The sequence below is a fragment of the Pinus tabuliformis genome, chromosome 9 (genome assembly GCF_031772625.1).
Source record: "Pinus tabuliformis cultivar Carrire ecotype Pingquan chromosome 9, CPIR1, whole genome shotgun sequence".
NCBI lineage: Eukaryota > Viridiplantae > Streptophyta > Pinopsida > Pinales > Pinaceae > Pinus > Pinus tabuliformis.
The window spans coordinates 321,500,593-321,523,276 of NC_142307.1; the positions used below are offsets into that span (position 1 = coordinate 321,500,593).

Consider the following 22,684-nt stretch of genomic DNA (forward strand, 5'->3'; position numbering starts at 1 on the left):
GATCTAACCCATCGAGAATTTGTATATGATACAATGCTAAAAGGAATCCCCGCTGTCAAAGAAGCTATCGCTTATAAACAAATCCTGAACGTCTTTGCCATGGCCACAGGTATGGAAGTTAACCTCTCCAAATCAAAAATCTTTTTCTTTAATACCAATATTGTGATCCAAAGGAATATTTCTAGAATTCTTGGCTTTCAAAGGGATGCCCTTCCCTCAAAATATTTTGGAATCCCTCTAACGACTAAACCAATGCTCAAAAGCATTTGGGAAACCTTGATGAATAAGTTGCAGGATAAAGTCAGTAAATGGCCCTTCATATCTTTAAAACTTGCAAGAAGGTTGGTTCTCACTAAAGCTGTTCTGCAAGCCATCCCTATTTTTATGTTATCTGCCCTCCCAGCTCTGAAAGGAGTCCTTCAACAACTCAGAAATCTACAAAGAAACTTCCTTTGGGGTAAGGAGGAGAGGAAGAAGAAATGGGCCTTAGTGTCTTGGGACAAAATTTGCAGACCCAAAAACCATGGAGGGCTTGGCTTGGACGATCAGGAAATACTCAACAAGGTTTTAGGTGCCAAACTATTGTGGCTCTCTGTTTAGAATCCAAAGACTCAATGGCCAAATATCTCGAAAGAAAAATATGCAAGATCCTGGCAAACTAGTGATCTCATAAGAATGTCAGGTAATATTAAGGGCTCATACATCTGGAACAAAGCCTGGGAAAATAGAAGATTAGTTGAAGATAATAGTTTATGGGAAATCAGAGAAGGGAATCAAGCCCTTTTTGGGGAAGATAAGTGGCAACAGGAACCAATACTGTTAAAAGAAGACTTCCTCAACCTTAGACATGAGACAAATTCACAAGGCTTAGTTAAAGTAAAGGACTTTTGGGATAATACTCAGCCGATGTAGAAATGGAGAATATGGAGGAACATTAATTGCAAAAATAATAACCCCTTGAAAACTAAAGCAGAGGAGCTAAGGAAAATGGTGGAACAAAGGATGATCTTAGTTTCTGAGGGGCAAGACCAACTAAGATGGGGCAATAATAAAGAGGGCACCTTTAATCTCAAAGAAGCCAAAGGCGTTCTCCTTGAGCTAAATCCTCAGGTTTTCGACAAAATCTAGCACAATTTTTGGAGGCACCAGGGGTGGATGAAAACTAAATTCTTGATGTGGTTGGTTTACCATAAGAAAATCCTGACTTGGGACAACATTAGGAAGAGGGGTGTTCTGGGGCCTTCTAGGTGCCTACTCTGGAGGGAGCAAGAAGAAACAATGGAAAATCTTCCCAACAACTGCATTTTCACCTCCGGGTTATGGGACATATTTTCCAAAATATTTCAACAATCTGACAGGGACAGAGGAAGCATCTTCAATACCCTCATTAGTTGGAGGGGAAATTTCTCAGATCTTGAAATTCTCAACTCAGCATGGACCCTTACACCAAGCTTCATTATATGGAATGTTTGGAAGACGAGGAACAAAAGAATATTCAAGGAGGAAAAAAATCCCCCATATCGCTTGTTTGAGACTATATTGAAACAACTTAAGGAGACAATGGGTTCCACAGTATACAACCACCATAATAATCCTCCCTCAGATATGGAAAGGAAAATTCTCAAATAGCTAGGGCTGCATGGACTATCTCCTCAAGGTCCTAATAGAAAGGTTACAACAAGCGATAGGGAGAACGATTTCTGGCATCCTCCCCTAGAAGGATATCTAAAATACAATGTTGATGGAGTGTCTAAAGGTAACCCGGGAATGGCTGGGTATGGGGGAGTCCTTAGGGATGCCAAGGGAAGTATTATCCTCATTTTCCATTGTCACCTAGGTACAACCACCAATAACATGGCTAAACTAATGGCTTTGGAGCAATGCCTGGATTTTCTAAGTCAGGATAATTGCTGCAATGTGATAGTAGAAGCAGATTCCGAGCTAGTAATTAATACAGTAAAAAGAATAAATAGTGGAACAACGCCGAAGAAAGTCTCCAAACACTGGAAATTAATCAGGGTTTTCCAGAGAATTCAAGATCACCTACAAAACTTGCGCACTGTCAGCTTCTAGCAGGTACATAGAAAGGCCAATAAGCTCGCAGATCTTCTTGCCAATTAGGGGGTCGGTAGTACAAAAGTCAAGGTTTCGATGGGATGGCAGGAGCTGCGACAAAGCAGATTAAAAACTCTTTGCAGTGAACAAGAGGAGGAAGATAGGAGAGTGTTCAGACACAAAGCCATGGAGGCAAGCTCTTAATCTCTTGGCCTTCGCATGTGTCATCAGCTTCAAGCAAACAGGTCTTTGAGGAGGGGACGAACACGGATGGTCGATAGATACCTTGGTATCAGTGAGATAGTCAACAATGTTCATTGGGGGAAGTGCAAAGGTTACCAAAGCTCCTTAATTAATGGTGAGCCTCTCTTCTTCTCTGGAATGCAAGTTCAGGCTAGGAAGATGAGTAGACGTGGAAGGAATCCCTATTTCACTGGCAGCCAGAATCTTCGCTTTTTTGTGCCTCGGAGAGGAAAACCACTTCCTTGGCGGTATTTGGATGATCGCACCGCTCTAAGGGGGAAAGTGGTTTTAGTGATTTTGTAGCGATCCCATACATCTTCCCACATGTGGTAGAGGGAGGATTTGGAAAACCACCCTCCATCGCACATTAATGTCTGGTTAACTTGGGCGATGTAATATTATTATCAACCGTTGGATCTCTCTATTTGGATCAATGGTCATGATTGGTCATGCAGATTGGAGAAGCGACACGTTAAACCTCAGTCGGCTTTACTGTGTGATATCTTCCAGGGCCGTTGGTTTAGGCATCAGAATGTACGACTCAGATCAAAGAGTTTCTTTTGGGGTTTGTTGGGCAGAAGATTTCGCGGGCTTCTAGGGGTGGGTTGTAATTTCGGGTTATCTAATTTTTGGGTCAATATTAACGATTATCTTCCAGGTATGTTGTGCCATGAGGACGACATTGGTGGATTTCAGGCAAATCATATGTGCGATGTTTATTCCACAATTCGAACCCGAAATCTGTTTAGTTGGGTTTCTATTTTTTCATCAGGTCTGTTTTTAGAATCAAAGAATATGCCCTTCTCTGTCCCGATATGATTCTCAACAGATAGATCTTTTCAAACAGTTCGAACGGTTTAGCCATTGTTTTGGTTTTTTTTTTGGAAGTCTCGTAGTTAAGTTAGTGGGCCCTTGGCTTGGTACACAAGCCCTCAGAGGATTGTTGATGCTTGACCCTCAAGTCTCTTTGGGTAGTTGTAATATATTTTTTAAATTAAAATAATAATATTATTTTTATTGTAATATTTGTTTTCTTAATAATTTTTTATTATTATATATTTATGAATGGTTTATGTTGTAGATACAAATGAATCTTTCAATTTATATCAACCACACATTGTTAATTAAATGTCGTTTTACTAGTATATACTATTCTTTTAATATTAAACATCTATATTTTGATTAATAAAATTAAATTCAAACAATAAAATAGAGAATAACCCTAATAACAAGATTAAAGATAACGAACCCCCGATCGGGGTGAGGAGGAGAACAGGTGAGGGCAACAGGAAAGATCATGAGAATGACAGGACAGAGAGACCACCTCCTACCCGTAGCACCGCCCATCATGCAATGGGAGAGTATTGCATGTTAGCGCAAATTTTGAGAAAATAGAGTGGAGAGAGTGGGATAAGAGAGAAATGCAAAATCGGTGGTGGTAGTGGGATAGGAAATGGGACAAGTGGGATGTATTATTTGAAGGTGGCGAAGTGGAGAAGGATAGGTAAGCCGCGTCGAGAGGAAGAGGAGCAGGGAGCAACACAACTAGTGGGAGCCTCGACGGGAAATTGCGATTTCGGGTATGTCATCTTTGGACCTTCTTCTGATTTTCTCTCTGTTTTGAATGGTATGATGGAAGAAAGAGGGTTGATGGCTATCTCTAGGGAGGAAGAGAGTAGGCTCAGGGTTGCCTTTTACTCTGCCATGCACTGTATAGAAGAAGTGCGGTTTAAGCAGGGAGTGGCACAAGAAGGGTGGAGGATGTGTGGTCCAAAAGATAGTCTGGGGAGAAATTTTGAGGACAAGACCGCTCACCCCATGACGAACGATAAGAGGGAGGTAGAGAGGCAAGACATGAAAACTCTGCACCTGGCTCAGGCATCGGTTAGTATGACAGAAGGTTTACTTAGCTTCCTGCAACCGAGAGAAGATAATCATCGGAAACCTCAGACAAATGAAGATGGCTGGAGTAGGGGAGGTGGGATAAGAAATAAGGAAGTCAAGGAGGAGGGCAAGGTTGTAAATCCTCGAAATCCAACTTCTATTGAAGAAAATTGTAAACAGGCAACAATAAAAGGAAAGATGGCATGCCTGGGCAGAGGAAGGGGGCGTGGAGGCAGAGGACATCCAAGTCAGTAGAATAGAGTTGACCCGTCAACCGCAATGCCTGCTAGCCAATGGAGGGGGAGGAGATCCATGATGATTGTTGTCCAGGAAGCTGCGAGAGCCTAAATAGAGGGTACAGATGAAGACATCCGCTAGCTAATACAAGAAATGGAAGCGAATGTGATGGAAGTGCAGTCAAACCCGGAGATAGAGGAATGGACAGACATAATCCAAGACCCAGGTAACACTCGAGAATGGATGACGCTCTACAAGCAAGCTCTTCATGTCTAATGGGTTTTAAAATGACTTCTTGTGAAGGCGTTGGAGCAGGTGGTAGGAGAAGTGGCCGAAATTGCCCAAGGAATGCCAAACCTCAAAAAGGAAATGAAGAATTTGCAGGTGATTATGATTATGCAGGATAACAAGTTGGATGAGATCCAACAGAGGCTGGCACAAATGACCCAAGCTCTCACCGAACCCATGGCAACCCATGCCAACACTGATCTGATTACTAATGACCGGAAGGAATAACCCTTCAATGTTTTTTCTGGTTTTCGCAAACAACTCTTTTTTCAGATGTTTATATGCTAGTTCTTAGTTTGTTAAGTACTTTTAATTGCTTAGTGCATATAGCCTGGATGGAAACACTGGTGAAATTTTGTTTTTGGACGGCTTATAGCAAACTCAGGTGGCCAACAGACTTGGTTTCCCTTCTGGGCAGGTTGAGGCCACCAGAACGCTGTATTTCGTTTCTTTGGATATTATAAATAGAAAAGGAAGGTACCACCTACGCTTACAAAAAAAGATTAACGATAACGAAAAGAAAAAAAAGTGCAAAAGCATGCACAAGTCTTTTCAACTTCAATTATGATATATTTAAATTTAATTTAAATAAAAATTAAAGAAATTAATGATAACAATATCTACCCAATTCACATAATTTTCCATATTTTTCCTTCCCATAATATAATCATATGAATATGTTTATAATTCTACTAGATTTTGATAAATAAGATTAAATTCAAACAATAAAATAGAGAATAACAATAATAACAAGATTAAAGATAACATAGAGAAGAGAGAGGAAAAAAAAAAAAAAAACCCAAAAACATAAACAAGTCTTTTCAACTTGAATTATGACACATTTATATTTAATTTAAATAAAAATTAAAGAAATTAGTGGCAGCAATATTTACACAATTCACATAATTTTCCATGTTTTTCCTTCGCATAATATACTCATATGAATATGTGTATATGGATATGTACCGAATTTATCAAATACATTTCTACATTTATGAAATATAACAAAGGCATCGCATTAAATTGGAAGAGACTCTGCAGGTTCATCGTTGTGAAAAAAAGAAATACACCGTAAATTTGTCTAAAAACCCTTACCAAATGTCAAGTGTATCTGCGCGGCAGGGACTACCGGTGCAGGAGCCCTTGTTTATTTATACAGACGACTATTAAACTGGAATATGGCACGCATAAACAAATTAATTTCCCAGACAGTAGTTTAATACAGTGCATACAAATCTAGAGTGGGCCAGAGCATTCTTGATATGATATTTATTTTTCATACAGAATACAATATTACTTTTCATCGATCTGAAGCCACGCAGTCAGGATTATGATCAGCGCCCCCTGGACCTCCGAAGAATATATTTTTACCCCATGTTGGATCACTGCGTGGAACGTATAGCGCCGTATAACATCTGGGCTTCTTTACAAGAACGCGATATTCGGGATCAAACTCAGCCCTCCTGTGATCAAACAATTGTATGGCCCTCGTATATGCGGCAAAACCATCTTCTTCCGCAGCAAAGCGACCGCTACCCATCTGCGTCTTAGTCATGGCCCCCGTGGGTCTTGAGTTATGACAAACTTCCCCTCCAGCGTCGAACTGAGACGCACCATGACCAAGCCTAACGAACAATGAGGCCGGCCAATGACCTATATTCTCGCCGTTGAAAAATAAAGCCCATACCAGACCTGCGTCTCGCGTCATTCGCTGTGCATCCAATAATATTTTACTTATTTAGCTTTTATTTCGCATAAAATCGACACATCAAAATACACATTGCTTACGAGGTCAAGCATTAGAGAAATCTCATGCTGTGCCCCTCCAATCTCCGATACCGGCCCCATTTGTGTAACGCCGGGTCGAATGTCGGTGCCATCAGCTGACACAAATCCTGGACATTCTAGATCATAGCATCCGTTTAAGTAGCCGTCGGCCTGCATCAAGGATGCATTCACTTATCAGCCATCTGCATCATGACAACTTCTTTAATACATCAACCAAACTTGGGATTATGTAATTACCGTGTAATAAACGAATAACATTGGTTCAGTTGTACCATAATCTTTCTCATTGACCTGCAATAATCATCTAACAATGGATTATTAGCTGGCATTATTTAATTTAGTGGCGGTTCCTTTAGTCATTTACTAAGTTTTGCTGAGCATTTTATTTTTCGTTTAATTTAAAAAAAAAAAAATTATATAAGAAAATTTTGGGAAGAAATTATATTGAAGATTTTGGTGGACGCTTTTAGAACTAGTAAGTATGGTTCATTTTCAGGACATGATGAGGAAACAGATCTAGGAAAAAGGTTAAATAAAGATAGAAATCAACCTAACAACTAGAAAATAACAACTATATTGGACCAAAATCAATGAAATGATAATGTCACATAATATTTATATAAATTTTATTAATTTATTAATTGTTTATTATATATATATATATATATATATTATTCGATGAAATTTTAATCATTTAGATTATTTTATCGATGTAACCTAATAATAAAAAAATCTTTTATTATTTTTTTAAATGTTAAACATGACTCACATTGATTTGAAAATTAAATCTTTTCTAATAAACTAATTAATTGATAATTGATAATGGCTATTTTTTTACAAACCATTCTTATCCCTTTATTAAATATCAGATTATTGTAATTTGACTTGATATTAATATCTATAATAAAATAAAAACAAATAAATAATAAATTCATTTTTTTGGGGCTAATATCTAATAATCAATACCTAATTCCTAACCAAGCAAACAATTCTTATCCTAATATTAAATATTAAATTATTCTAATTTGAATTGATATTAATATCCATAATAAAATAAAAATAAATAGTAAAATTATTTTTTATTTATTTCTAAATTCTTAATAAGTAATTGATAAAGACTAATTCATAACAACTCATATCTAAAATTGGGTTTTTCACCTTTATAAACCAAATTCAATAATTCAAGAAAATGATTAATCCAAAACACAATCTTATTATCCATATAAAACACAAAATTCTAAAATGTAACATTAAATCTCTTCACTTACATCATTAAAAACTTAGCATCCACTTACCATCCATCCAACCTCTACGCTCTCCGTGCTCTGCGGTTGGTTAAAAATACGGTTTACGACCCAAATTTGGCTGAGAGTGAATTCAGCATCTTGAGTAACCTCTGGACGCCATATATTCAAACGAGCAGATGCTCTAAAGATTGGTTCATCAGGGGAATCGAAGCGCACAATCGAATGCTGTTAACAACAGTAAGACATACAACGAGAATCATGTATTTGAATGAAAATATTATACATTGCATCATATCACATGATTTATTTATAAAACTGGATCTCAGTACCTCCCGGTAGGAGCCGTCGTCGGCAGGATCCATATTATACCTAATATGGTTACCTCTTCTTCGTCTCCTGTTCAAAAACTGTCTGACAGATCCCGCTCTTTCGACATCTTCACGTTTGATTTCCCTGGTTGCCACTGTGTACTCTGGACACTTAGACTTAAAGCCGCGCACCAATGAAATATTCGCACGGCAGGAGTCAGAGTTGGAAATATTTATCCGATGGGATTTCAGTTTTGGTGCTTTTTTCAAATTCTATTTTAACGAAAACAAGCCAATTGTTAATATTTACTACTTCTTTTTTTCTAATTTTCATTTAGTTTAGAAAGATACCAATAATAAGAAAGCAAGCAGCATCACTAATTTAAATTTCTAGAATCCATTCACAAATAGTCCCACACATATATACATTAAGTCAATAATTTTATGAGGATTATTTCATCCTATAATTAGATAAAAACAAAAATAATATCTAATCCTTCTTCGCATTGAGCCAATCAATGGCAACCCAATCTTTAACTTACATAATGCTTAATATGTTAGATTAAAAACGGTAAGCTGTCATACCCGAGTAAGATTATCCTGTGAGTACTTTACCGAAATTTGATCTCTAAATTTTACGCAAAGAATGGTCTGTCCAAGCTTATTCTGTGTATCAATCAAAAGCACAGAGTCAAAATCAAAAGTACAGCTCTTTTTAAGGAGAGAAATGGTTGACGCTGTAAATTTAAATTATATATATAAAAACATTATCATAAAATGTATAATTTTTTAAAGATAATCAGATTTGATATTACCTGATATTTGTACACGGCCGGAGGATTAACGAAATTGATGTATTCATCGATACTCATTTCACTTACATCAATAGCAGACGTTAGAGCAACCCCATGAAACAGAAAGAAACCCATGAAAAGGAAAAACGAAGTCATTGCAAGGCACACCAGGAAAGGATGAATGGAAGAGAAAGCACCTTCTAAGATAGTAATAGTATTATATGGTAGAAAATTTATATTGCAAATCCATATAATGCTAGAGAATATAAAGCGTCGCAAATCCATATAATACTAGAGAATATAAAGCGTTTGGAATGAATTGATTAAATAGAAATTATATATCATAATTATCCACTCAAACTGAAATTGGGAAATTATTGGTGCATCAAAATTTTATTGAAGCAGAATTTATATCCAGATGTCGTAATCAGTGTGAAATCATCTGGATGGTAATCATCCACATGTCGTTATCATTGTGAAATTCAGTTTGTGGTTTTTAGTTTATGGTTTAATCTCCTTTCGCTGTGAAGAAACATCGCGAGCCCTCGTCTCGGTCATCCCTCTGCTATTTGCCCCCGTGAGACCATATCCCCATCTATGGGGCCTTTGCTACTGCCACTTTATCATCGCATATATTTTGTATAATCACGGGCCTTTGCTATTGGCACTTTATCTTCACATATATTTTTTATAATCATGTTTAATATTCGATGTATAATAAATGTGTATATGTTTTTGTTATATCTGCCTAAGCCAGATTATACTGCAATTAATTGATAGTCAATCTTTGTTTATTTTTAAATAATTCATAAAATTTATTAAAATTCTAATAAAAATTGAATATTAAATTAATTATTTCAAAATTTAAAAAGTATTTAAATTTTTTTAGGTGTGAATTTTTATTTTCTAATTAATATGACTAATTTATTACCTTTTAAATAGAAGTATCAATATTAAAAATTGTTTAAAAATTAAAATAAGAAAAAAAAAATTACATATACTAAATATACTGGCTTTGGAGAGGCTCATAGATCGGGAACATGTGTGATTCTGAGCTTTTAAACTGTTTTGTTTCTCTAAACAAAGAAGATAGAGTTATAGGCTCAGATTTTTCTTCTGTTGTTTCTTTTGGGACAAGAAAAGGAAATTTATCAATAGATTTGATAGGATGTTCGATATTTACAGTTCTTTTGAACAAAGAAGAGACATGAATAGGCTTCTTCTTGGAGGCTATATGCACTCTGTCAAATTTTTCAGATACTGCTCCAATGGATTCTTGAGTAGATTGTTTTCCTATATCCACTTTATTTTCAACATCTTCAATTCTTGTTAAAGATTCTTTGACACAGCCTTTTAGTACTATAGTAGAATAATTTACATCATTTAAAGTCATGTTGATGCTATTTACAAAAACTTGTAAACTATCAAAACTTTCTTTTACTTCTGTTGTCTTTGCACAATTCATTTCCAACCCTTTTACTGTCGTGTTGGTCTAGTTTATCAGTTCATTGGCACTTTGTATCCTACTATCAATGTCAAGAGCATTATCATTATTTAAGACCAAGGGAATGACTTTAGCACTGTTTTGTGCTTCTTCTAACAGAATGCCTTTGTAAGGAGGAAAAGTAGTAGGAGTTTCAAATTTGCTACCATCCATAGCAATCAAGGCATGTTTTGCTGAAGATGATTCAACATTTTCCATATGTACATGTGTGCATTCTAATTTTCTTTCACATTCATAAAAGGATAAACAAAAGTTTTCCTTTTTCATGTATGTCTTCCATTCATATGATAGTTTGATCTTTTCACGATATGGAGTGCTAAGGTCAAAAATTTCAGCCTCAGGATTGGTATATAGATCCCAATTTCGCATATTGTTAGTCCACTGATTATTAATTGTATGATTTTTACATCCTTCCATAACTTAGAAGAATTTGTGCATTTCTAGTTTTGAAGAATTCGTACAATCAAGAGGGACAAAATTATTAAATCTGGACTGAGGGATGAGGTCATCTAATTGTTCTAGATATCCTAGACTGTATCAAGGCATATTGGAGGGAAGCATTTTGTTGAACATTTCTTTAAGGCGAGGATCTTCATTTTCCAAGGAAGAAATTTCATGAATCATCATCACATGATCATAATCATGTGGGAATAGAATATCAGAACATTTCAGATTAGGAGAGGGAGCTATAGAAGTTGTTGGTGGGGATTCTCTCGTTCTGGGGTGATGGTTCTGATGTATAACAAAGTCAGCAAGACTATTGAGATTTACTTTATGATTACAGTTTAGACACATAACTTGCAGAGAAGCAAAGTTTACAATCTGGGCATATTCAAATAAATTCATATGCTGGCAATTTACAGATGGTGGATGGGAACTGATAGTATCAATATATTGTGGATCTATGTACATAGATGAAGCTTTGCAAGCTAAATCAATTCTTTGGCGATCTATGGTGGCTCTTCTAGCAAAATACACTACAGCAGATGATGGCCTTTCTTTTATCTCAGCAGAAGTGATTTTTTGCATTGTAGGGGGTTTTGTATTATCTACAACCCAATGTTCTGGGAAACTTAAGTCTTCCGATTTGATAATTTGGTGTTCTATATTTTGATTTTGGGCATCTATTCGAACAACCACACTGGATTTTGATTCTTTACTGGGAGCATGTAGGACAACAGGATATAGGATATTGGTATGTCTAAAGTAACCACGAGTTTGGATGGCTATATTTTTTATGTTCTTCTTCATATCAAACCCTGTCATTTGGATCTGGAGCTACAAAATATCTTTGAAGTGTTCATCAAAGTTATAGACAGAAAAGGTTGGATAACAATCAAAGTAGACTGGTTTGTTAGATAATGGAGTGACCATTCTGCCTGTTAATGAATCTAAATACTTATTTTCTGTTAAATCTCTGACTGTGGAAAGAACATAATTATTCAGTGCTCTATGGACTAGGGGATTTATACCTATTCTTATACATCCCAAGCAAAGATATTTGGTGCCCAACCGTTTGGCATCATTATGAAGTTTTTTAGTATCAGGCTAAGAAATTGTTTTAATAGAGTTGGAGTTTTATTGTATCTCACTAATACTCTCTTTGATAGATATTCTAGTTATAACTTTAATATGGAACATAGACAGATCTACATATACTTCTGTAAAGGAGATGCTAGGCAAAGACCACTTAGGTGAAGGTTGACTCTCTAAATAGTCAAGCGTTGTAGATTTTATAACCCTTTTAGATGATGATGCAAACATATCTCTTAGTGCGTTTTCTTCATCTTGTTCTTCAACTTCAAGCTCTCTCAAAGATACTGATCTTCTAAAACTATCCATTTTATAGATTTATAGATTTTGAGTACTAATCGGAATGAACCAAGCGTTATTGGCTTCGATAAAAATTTGCTGCAAGGGCTTCAAACATGAAGCTTGCTATTGTTGAGGCTCTTTTTCTGTGAACAATACATGAACCCGTACATGAACCTATGATCTTTCACACTCTAGCGTCCTTCACACGACCTCCTGCCTTTAACAAACTGGTGTTCCTTAGACCTTCGCAAACCTCTTGTCTTGTAGAAATTCTCACCATAAATTAACCTGATTATGCAATCGAACTAAAGCAAAATACTTAATCTACTTCTACAATAAAACTTGCAAAATCTTAAAAGATTTGAGCAAGATCAAGCAGAAGACATATAACAGAGAACAAGAATTAATACACATGAAACATAGAAGAATACTCTAGGGAAAGCCTCAGCTAAAAACCCTGCTATCTGTATTTTCATACAAGGTGGAAATAAATCAGAATTACACAAAGCTTTAGCTCTCACACCTAGCCAGCTCTCAGTACAATCCTCCTGGACGCTCACAAGCTAACAAGGCTTCTCACAAACCTTCTTCCCAGCACTCCAAGCCTCCTATTTCCTTGCACAGTTTCTCTGGATGATCCTACTATTACACCTTGTAAAACTACGCAATCCTCAAGGAACCTTGGTCCTTCTGCATGGATGATTTTCCTTTATAGGAAAATTCCTCCAACTAATAGTACATTGTCCCTGTCTTTAATCTCAAGCGGGGCTTCGTCTGAACTGACATGCATGAGTTATTTATGAGAGAATCTTTAGTTATCTGGATTACACTAGTTGCATGCATGCATGAATTAACTGATTGAACACAGAATTAGTTCCTCAAACTATTTGGAACTAATTTAACTAGACTTAACTTGGTTAACTGAGCTAACTAATTACAAATAAAATACAACTCAATCTTATCTCCTTAATTAAGGGATAATCTCCTTAATTTATGGGATGACTGTTGCATGACTTCACAAAGACTTCTAACTTGACTTTCTCCTACAAATTAACTCAACATGAATTAATTAATTATTTTTCAAGCAGCTGGTGAGACTAAATTCAAATTTTAATTCAAGGACAGATTGAAATTGGAATACTTTAAATGCTATTTTTAGAATTTATTATTGTTATTCTCAACACTCCCTCTCAACAAGAAAGGAATTCAACTCAATCCCGATCCTAAACCTTTGGAATGTTTTGCATGCAACACTTCTCTCTAGTGGTGTTGCTCCAACAACTCCAGAAATAAAAAAATATCCAACCTGAATCAGTATGATGCATCTGTCATCAAAGTCTCTCATTGTCATTGCCTCTGTCGATTGAAAACTTTGTGCTTCTGCTAACTCAGCCTTTCTGCATTGTTGTCAATCCTTCTCTATGCTATTCAGTATCTGACTGTTCTTGCCTCTATTACTTTGATCTCTGACTACATCAATCCCACTGATTCCTTCAGCTACTCTGTAAGTTAGGCTTCTGTAGCAAGGTACGATCCATGAGATAAAACCTCTCAATGGACCCTGCCCAATGATCTAGGTCCCTCTTTGACGAAGGACCCTTCCAAGACCTTTTACATTGATGATGTGTTAAATTCCATTTTTAAAAGAAACATAAATGAATATGTGCACATGTTGTAAAGAAGAGGAACATGATAATCATCAGCAACATAAAAACATAAGCCATTGATAATGGAGTTCATCTAGGAGGGACTACGTCTTTGGGGCCCAATGTCAAGATGGTGTAGGCTGATGCATTAAGTGCTGTCAATAGTGATGATGTACACAAGAGATGATGTCACGATCATATAAGGAAAAATCCCTCACAAAGGAGTGGTGCCATGAGATGTTCCACTACAGGAACTCTCAGTCAAAAAACTCCTATCAGTATGACACAAAAACTCATGTATGATGAGCATCCTGCCAACATGGCATAAAAGGGATCTCAATGCAAAACATGCATGACGACAACATGAGTATCCCGGCAATATACAACAAAGGGATCTCAACTAATAACATGACAAATCATGACAAAAAGTACATCACATAGATGATTCCACATCACATCAAGCAAGGTATCATGCAAACATGTAAGAAACAAGATCTTGCATCAAAATAAATCAAGGATCTATGCAGCATAATGCATAAAGAAGAAGTACATGAACACATCATATACCTCACAACCAGGGGCCATCTGAAGAAGCAGATGTCAAACTGCTGAGGCTGTTCGGACCATCGATCTCACAGCATCAATCGCTTGAAAATCACTGCTTGCACATGAATGTGGACATCTGCACTTGCACTTAGAAAGGTAGCTAGAAAATGAAATGAGAGAATGAAAACTCTGAATCCACCACCAGATTTGTCGCATCGAGCAGTGTAAAATCGACTGTCCAAAATCCAAATTCTGAGAAATTGAGAATCTGTAGCTCAAGGAATTCTGAGGGATTCCTAAAAGATTCTGCTCCATGGGTGGACTGGAAATCTGCAACTCGGATGGTGAATTTGATCTCGCCATTGTGATCCCTGCGGAAAATCGTGAAAAACAAGTATAACCTTGACTATATTCTGAGATGGCAAAATTTTACCTCCTTGGGAGAATTTCAAGGCTCATGTTTCCGCTCCCTGTTTTTGCAGCAATCATGGTTCCACCTTCATCCTAAAAGTGACCAAAAAATGAAAAACTCTGATGAATAAACAAACAACACCATTGCGTTCATGGCGACATATAAAATTTGTCAAAATCTGACAAAGTGGAAATTTGATCCTCCTACAAAATGCATGGTTCCTGCATTAAAAAATAATTAATTCCCCTTGATTTGCATGCCCGCTCCTGGTTCCTCACCTGCCTATGCACTTGAATAAATTCTGGGTTTGTATAAATTTTTGTGGCTGAGTTTACAAGAAATTTGTTTGGTTGAGGTGGTTAGGGCTCCATTTATTAAGGGGGAGGTCAGGTGGTCAAATCCTGCCTCCCATTTTATAACCAAAATTCGTTCAAAAATAAAATGATTTGTTTAAGCATGGGGTGTTGGGTCCGCATTAGGCGGCCCTACCCCATACTCTGCGCTGTTGTTACATGGCATTTATTTGGAGTGTCATTGGTTTGTTTTTGGTGTGGTTATCTTAAGATATGGGGTCGTCCGATGGGCCAGCCCACATGGCCGGGCAGGTTCAATTCCCACCGACCTCACCATTAATAGTACGTAGGTTGGTTGGGGGGGTGGTGGGGTTGATGGCACCCACTACCTTTTAATATATATATATATATAGTTTTATTAAACAATAAAGTCACATTTTTGAAATTCAAATTTTAAGCCGTAAGAGTCAAATTAATGACCCGACAAGTTTGCCAGGAATTTATCCTAAGCTGGCCAGAATCAGGTGGCCAGAAAAGGTCCAAATTGTGGCCTCCTTAAGCCTACCCAGTCATCAAAAAGTCAACCCAACTTTTACTGCTTTTAACTTCCTCATCCAAACTCGGATTAATGAACCATTTGCACCAGCATGATCAGGACGACGAGATCTACGCTCTGGTCCTGGTTCGAGCATAATCCAAACAATTTGATTTTTGAGTTTCCCTGAGTCCTCCTTGTCTTGTGTATGTCTCTGGAGGAACTTGGATCAATCCTCCCCACTAAGGATCTTTTGGTCCTCTAATAACATGAAAAATAGTCTGCAACTTTTTTTGTACCTTGTCTGCATCACAAGCGTCCTGAAAATGTCTTGCTTCCATCTCCTTCACCTTTCTTCTTCAAAGCATTAAGGGACGAGCCGACACCTGCTACCTTTGCAACCTTTATTACATTGTTTTGCAAATTACATGCTTGAATGAAATGACCAACTAATGACCCAAACGTCTCACACTTTCCACAAGTTTATAACACATAATTGGTGGTTAAGTTTACAACAAGATGGATGCAATACCCCAGCTATGACAATAAGTCCAAACCACCATTGTTGCTTCAACAAGTGATGAAACACATCATCACTGCAACATATGATTTACAAAAATAAGTCTAACACTATTGTTTTGACAAGTGATAGAAACATAACATCATTTTTAGAGTTTAACATGCGACACCAAATAAGACCAGACATCATTGTTGCTGAACAAGTGATGGAAAACACATAATCACTTTTACATTTTAAAATGCAACAAATGATTTACAAATGCATGACCACGAAATGACAACATGTCTACAAACCATTTTTCACTTATTCATGTGAATGGGTTACCTCCATGTGGCGATTTTGCTTGTCGAACAACTGCTTCACCTGCTTCATGCACCGACGTTTTGTCTTTAAGGCGCTGCTCTGGATGGAGCCTCCAACAAGTGGCTCTTTGATGGCCATTTCTATCGCAATGACTACAGTAGGTTTTCTTCCTCCATATCTGCTTAACCTGTTTCTTTTCATGGTGTTCAGAGGGTCTTTCATGCCTCATCCTTTTGTGTGCTGCCATTATTTTCCAACACTTTGAAAATGTATGGTTATTTAATCCATAAAAGGTGCATGTTTTTCAATGCCATGTTTTACATTCATTATTATCAACATGATCATAATTTAAATGAACATTCGAATGTCCAAAGTGTTTATACCTTTCCTCGCTGTCTCTGATGTCAGTATGGTGATGAGATCTTACCTCAGCTCTCTCCCTGCAATGAGCATTGTCGTGGGATGATAGGTATGTGTTTCCATAATTCTCTTTCCTCGACGGTTTCATTGATGTCTCGGACGACTCTGACGCCTTCAAGCACTCTCCTTTAGTGTATCTCGAGCCTCCAAATCGATGTTCGTGCACAACCTCCAAAGGTTGAGTTATGGCTTGGTTATTAACACCAAGTTTTTCTTTCTCCTTGTGCGTCATCCTTGAAAGAAGCCTCATGTTTGTCCCTGTAATTGGGATCTCCAAATGTCTAACAGAAGTCATTCTATGTAAATACAAAACCGAAAGGAAATCAACATCTTTTACCTCCTCTTTCGATTTGGAAAGAACTGATGAGGGTTTCTCATCATTTGTTGTTGGTGGTTCACCAACCATCATGGTGCATTCGCCAACATCCATTCTAACATACCCAAGTCATGTTCAACACGGTAATTACTCTACTTTGATGGGGTTGAAAATGCCTTGGCAATTAACGCCCAAGACTTTTCCTTCATACCCCTTTCTCTTCAATAGTTTGGAGCCAATTCCTGTGGTATGATTTTCAAAAATAGTGAAATCATCATCACGTAACATACATGAAGATGGAGAACTACTTTTTACCTCATATGGGTCACGCTGTAGCTTTTCCAAGGCCTCATCCTTTGCTTGCAACTGTCGTAGCAAACTTTGTTTTTCCTCTTTCTCTTTGTGTAGGCGCATCTTCAATTCCACGTTCTCTGTTTGAATATTATGTTTGTTTTGATTTAGTTCTTCCATGGCCTCTTCCGTTGCTCGCAACTGAAGCTGCAATTGTTGCTTTTCCTCTGTCTCTTTCTCTAGAGTTTCATACATTATTTCCACTCTTTTGGAAATGTTGAGCATGGTCTTGTACATCATTTTTTCATCCTCTATCGCTGCACATTCCATTGTTCATGCAAAAATTCACATCAACACAAAGACCGTTGTGACACCACTTGATCCAGGTTTGAGTGTGATGAAGGACCCTTCCAAGACCTTTTACTTTCATGATGTCTTAAATTGCATTTTTAAAAGAAACATAAATGAATACATGTGCATGATATAAAGAAGAGGAACATGATAATTATCAGCAACATAAAAACATAAGCCTTTGATAATGGAGTCCGTCCAGGAGGGACTATGTTTCCTGGCCCCAGTGTCAAGATGGTGTAGGCCGCTGCATTAAGTGCCTTCAATAATGATGATGTAAACAAGAGATGATGTCGCGATCATACAAGGAAAAATCCCTCACACAGGAGTAGAGCTACGAGATGTTCCACTACAGGAACTCTCAGTCAAAAGTCTCTTATCATTATGATACAAAAACTCATGCATGATGAGCATCCCGCCAACATGGCATAAAAGGGATCTCAATGCAAAACATGCATGATGACAACATGAGTATCCCAGCCCGACATACAACAAAGGGATCTCAACACTTAACATGACAAATCATGACAGCAAGTACATCACATAGATGATTCTGCATCACATCAAGCAAGAAATCATGAAAACACGTAAGAAATAAGATCTTGCATCAGACTCAATCAAGAATCTATGAAGCATAATGTATAAAGAAGAAGTACATGAACACATCATATACCTCACAACCAGGGGCCATCTGAAGAAGTAGATGTCAAACTGCCGAGGTTTCTCAGACCATCGATCTCACGGCATCGATCGCATGAAAATGACTGCTCGCACATGAATGTGGACATCTGCACTCGCAATTAGAAAGGTGGCTGGAAAATGAAATGAGAGAAGACATTACATTTATTTAGTAATTTATTACTTCATGTAATAGTCCTGACACCCTCTGCTGAACTACTATAACCAGTAAGCATCGAAAGTTTCACAACACCCGAAAAATCCCAAGGAATCTCTGTCCAAGGAAAATCTCCTCAGTCTGTATCCTAGTCCAAGGCTAGCCCCAAGGCTCGTGCCTGACTCAGACCTCATATACCCCAAGGCAGGCATCCGGTACAGTGCTCAATGTCCCTGACATATCGCAAGGTTGGCCCACTTCCTCCACAACTCACTAAGGTGCACAACCCCAGGCATCTAAGTCCTTACACCCCTACCAGACTTCGGCATCCCAATACAAAACTAGGCACCTAGCGTAGAACATCAGGCACTTGGCCTCCTTAAGATGGTCCCATAGCCCTTCAATAGCTATCCATCAAGAGCTACACAAGACAAAGGAACCACTAGCATATGTAGTGTTGATTGAGTTTGTCCCCAGCCCATATGGGTGTTACGTATTCTCCCTCGTGCGCATGGGCTCGCATGAGATCACCAAATAAACCCGGCCTTCTTGGCCCATTTGTGGAGTCCTGTGAATCATCACACCTCAATATGCAACCAATGCATTAGTTATACCATCATAGTATCATAGAAAATAGTCCACATGCCAAGTCTTGCATGTCATCATGTAACATTCATCATTGTTAATCACAACATTATGAATAATAACGAACTGCATGCTCATGCATGTCATAAATTTGTACGCAACTATCACATGCTTCACCTCATGAAATACCATCATAAGTTATAACATCAACATATTTTCATCAAAGACATATCATGACTTTACATAATAAATGAACAACATGTCAATAAACCTCATATTATAGCATTATAATTCCTATGGCACGTTATGCATATCATACTCAACATAAGGATACATCTTCAGTATTCTAAGAACTATATAAATATGAACCACATGTTGGCTCTTGGTAAGAGAGCACCCAAAATTCCCTTTGAAGTGGGAAGGTGCAACACTAGGACTTCCCGGGAGGTCACCCATCCCAGTACTAATCTAGCCCAAGTATGCTTAACTGCGGAGTTCTGATGAGATCCGGTGCATTAACGCTAGTATGATCGGACCCCTATACCATCATATCATGAAACATGAGAAACATCTCAACACTTATCAAATGTAGAATAATAATTTATAAGCATTCTTAACATGACTCATCAGAAAAATGAATTTCATTTACTTTACAAATATTCAACTATGAACTAAGATTATTCAACATCCATCTAGGATCTATGTTATCTCATCAGTGTTATTAGTGTTATGTTTTCATCAAGATACCAATTAGTTTTTCAATAATCATTTCCACTTCTTTCAACTAGGAAGTTGACCATTTACACCATAGGTATAATCATCTAAGTACATCGTTAAATTTCACATGAGCCTCATCATCTTGAGTCTTAATATCTCATCATATATTCTTCCTTCCCCAAGGAAATTATGGTGAAATTCATTGTTAAGGTACTACTAGTTATACAATCATTATTTAAATCATATATTTCAAAATTAAAATCCCTTGGTTTTACATCCATTTACCCTTTGGATAACCAATTCCAATATTGCTATATGCAATTGCATATAAACACTAGGTCATCATGATTTAATTTTAATTTGTTCTTAATTTACTTGCATGAGGGTTGGTTGATCCATGTAGACTTATACATGCATCACTTAACAATTATCATTTTCATCCACAAAAAATATTTTCTTATCTCCTCAAGTTCCTATCTCAATACCATTTGATTTCTTTATCGTAAATTCACCCTTGTTCAATTTGGACAAGAGATTCTTGCTCATTAAATAGTAAATTTGAAATTGTTGGAACACTATTACCATTATTGTCCATGAGAAGTAGTTTAAATGTGTGGTGTATTGTGGACACTTATTTTATGCTACGAGAAAAAAACTTGATAAGTTTCTCTATGTGAGGTCTTATTCATGAAACAATGACTGTAGTTTAGTAAAGTAAAGCCTCTATTAGTCGACTCTCACTTTGTCAATATGCACACAATACTTCTCACAGTCTACTTATAAAATTTCTAACAACATTCCTTCTTATACTTCAACTGTTATTTTTGACCATTTATATCTTTAAACATTTCCCTAGTTTATGATTGGTCATTCCTCAATTACGAGCATTCTCAACTTCCTATCTTGGCACTTTTAAACTATGTATCTCATCGCTATGTCCTTTACTAATCATGTTGCTTGGTTCAATCATCAATATCATTAAGAGAAATTTCTTCTTGATAACATCCCTTCACTTCCTCCTACCATTATATCACGAAACTTCATGTAACATTATACTCAACATCATAACAGTTAATTAAATTTAAATTGAATTCAGAGTGTATGATTTAGATGTATCATAAAGTTTAAACAATAAAACATGATTTAGATGCTCCATAAAAGTATCTATCTTAGCTAAGTAAGCACTCCTAATTAGTTCATCACACAATTTGTATGCTACAATTCTGATATAGTCTATTTATTTGCAAGTTTCAACATCTAGAGCCTTAACCTCTAATTAAGCTATTATACTTTGACTTATCCAACTACATAACTCATCAATGACACATCTACTAAGGAAATTTCCATATTTTCCTATGTTATTTATGAAAATTGACTTGTTATAGAGAGCATAATAAAGTTGATCTTACTTCTTTCTTATCAATTATTTCATACTTTTAATTACATCTCATGAGTTTTCCTTATCATTGTTAATAATGTGGATCATAAAATAAAACAAATGCAATAGCACAATATTTACATTATTTAGTGCATTAATTATCCATATAAACACAACTTTCTTATGCTAGTTACTAGTGAGCAAATGTAGAAACTAAACATCAATGGATATAGAGTATTCAAAGATCAAAGAAATTATTTGCTTCAAGTCAACCAATATAATATTTTACCTTTTTCTCTTCTTGAGAATTAACATCCTTAGATCAAGGTCAACCAAATAACTATTAATTATGACTTAAGATCATAATCACCTTGAATTCATCAATGATATCCATATGGAATTTTCATTCGTTGTATTCTTTTCATTAGCTTTATTTTCTCTTAGTTGTACCAGGAATCACACCATCTCTCCATATTTTTCTCATTTTAACTCATCTTATTATTTCATCATTAGTCATGAATGATTTACTTGTTACACCTTATTAAACCAAATAGAAAAGTTAAAACCCTTGTAGTCTCTAAAAAGCATCAAACCTCGACACTCATCCAACAACTGATTGTAAGAAGGGGAGACCGACAAAATAAAAAATGTAACATGGCAATTCAATTCGGGTGCCATTATAACATTCCCAAATCATGGGCATATTTTGTTCTCATAATATCCTACCTTATATCACCGAGTGCATTCAAATACACACCCACTCATGAACTAAACAAAAGCCCTAGTAATCCTGCAATGGGTAAAACTTGATGCAATATGGATACCATTACAAATCCTCAACATTGAATACAAAAGTTGATAAGGAAAAGATTCAAAATATTTTCAAACAGTAACGTATGAGCTCTAATTGTCATAATCAAGTAAACCATGAACATGAAACTTTCTCCTCATGAAGAGATTGTGCCATCCGTTATTGTTTTCAGGTTCTTATTATTAAAATAACTGAAAATCTTAAATTTACGTTATCACTGCAAGACTATGAAATTGGAAAACGAACAGAAGGAATCTGAGGAGGAGCCCAGCATTTATGACCGGACAATTGATGACTTACCTACACGAGATAAAAACTATGCACATACACTAAAACAAACCATAACTACAAAGAAAAATTTGAGCTCCGCTGTAAAACAACCAGATTTTGTAGCAACACATTCACCCTAAACTCTAAAATTCAGGGTTCACATTAAAGTTCAACCAAAATCAAGATTATATATAAAAAAATATTGATTTTGGCACCACAATAAAAAGCCCAATATAATATTGAAACAATAATCATCTCCTCTCAGCAGAATTAGTGCGGTTTCTGTTTCTGT

The 22,684-nt window shown here is 36.6% G+C and overlaps 1 protein-coding gene and 1 pseudogene across 1 annotated transcript; both read right to left on the reverse strand.

Moving 5' to 3' along the window:
* Positions 1-6,007: 6,007 nt before the first annotated feature.
* LOC149148525 (protein neprosin-like) lies at positions 6,008-9,000 on the reverse strand. The gene is made up of 7 exons (XM_089442200.1): positions 8,866-9,000; positions 8,636-8,716; positions 8,072-8,323; positions 7,791-7,967; positions 6,733-6,786; positions 6,496-6,645; positions 6,008-6,418 (listed from the first exon to the last, which is right to left on the reverse strand). The coding sequence occupies exons 1-7, from the start codon at positions 8,998-9,000 to the stop codon at positions 6,008-6,010; spliced, it is 1,260 nt and encodes a 419-aa protein (XP_089298326.1).
* A 10,635-nt stretch (positions 9,001-19,635) lies between these two features.
* On the reverse strand, positions 19,636-19,754 carry LOC149148526 (5S ribosomal RNA; annotated as a pseudogene).
* Between the last annotated feature and the right edge of the window lie 2,930 nt (positions 19,755-22,684).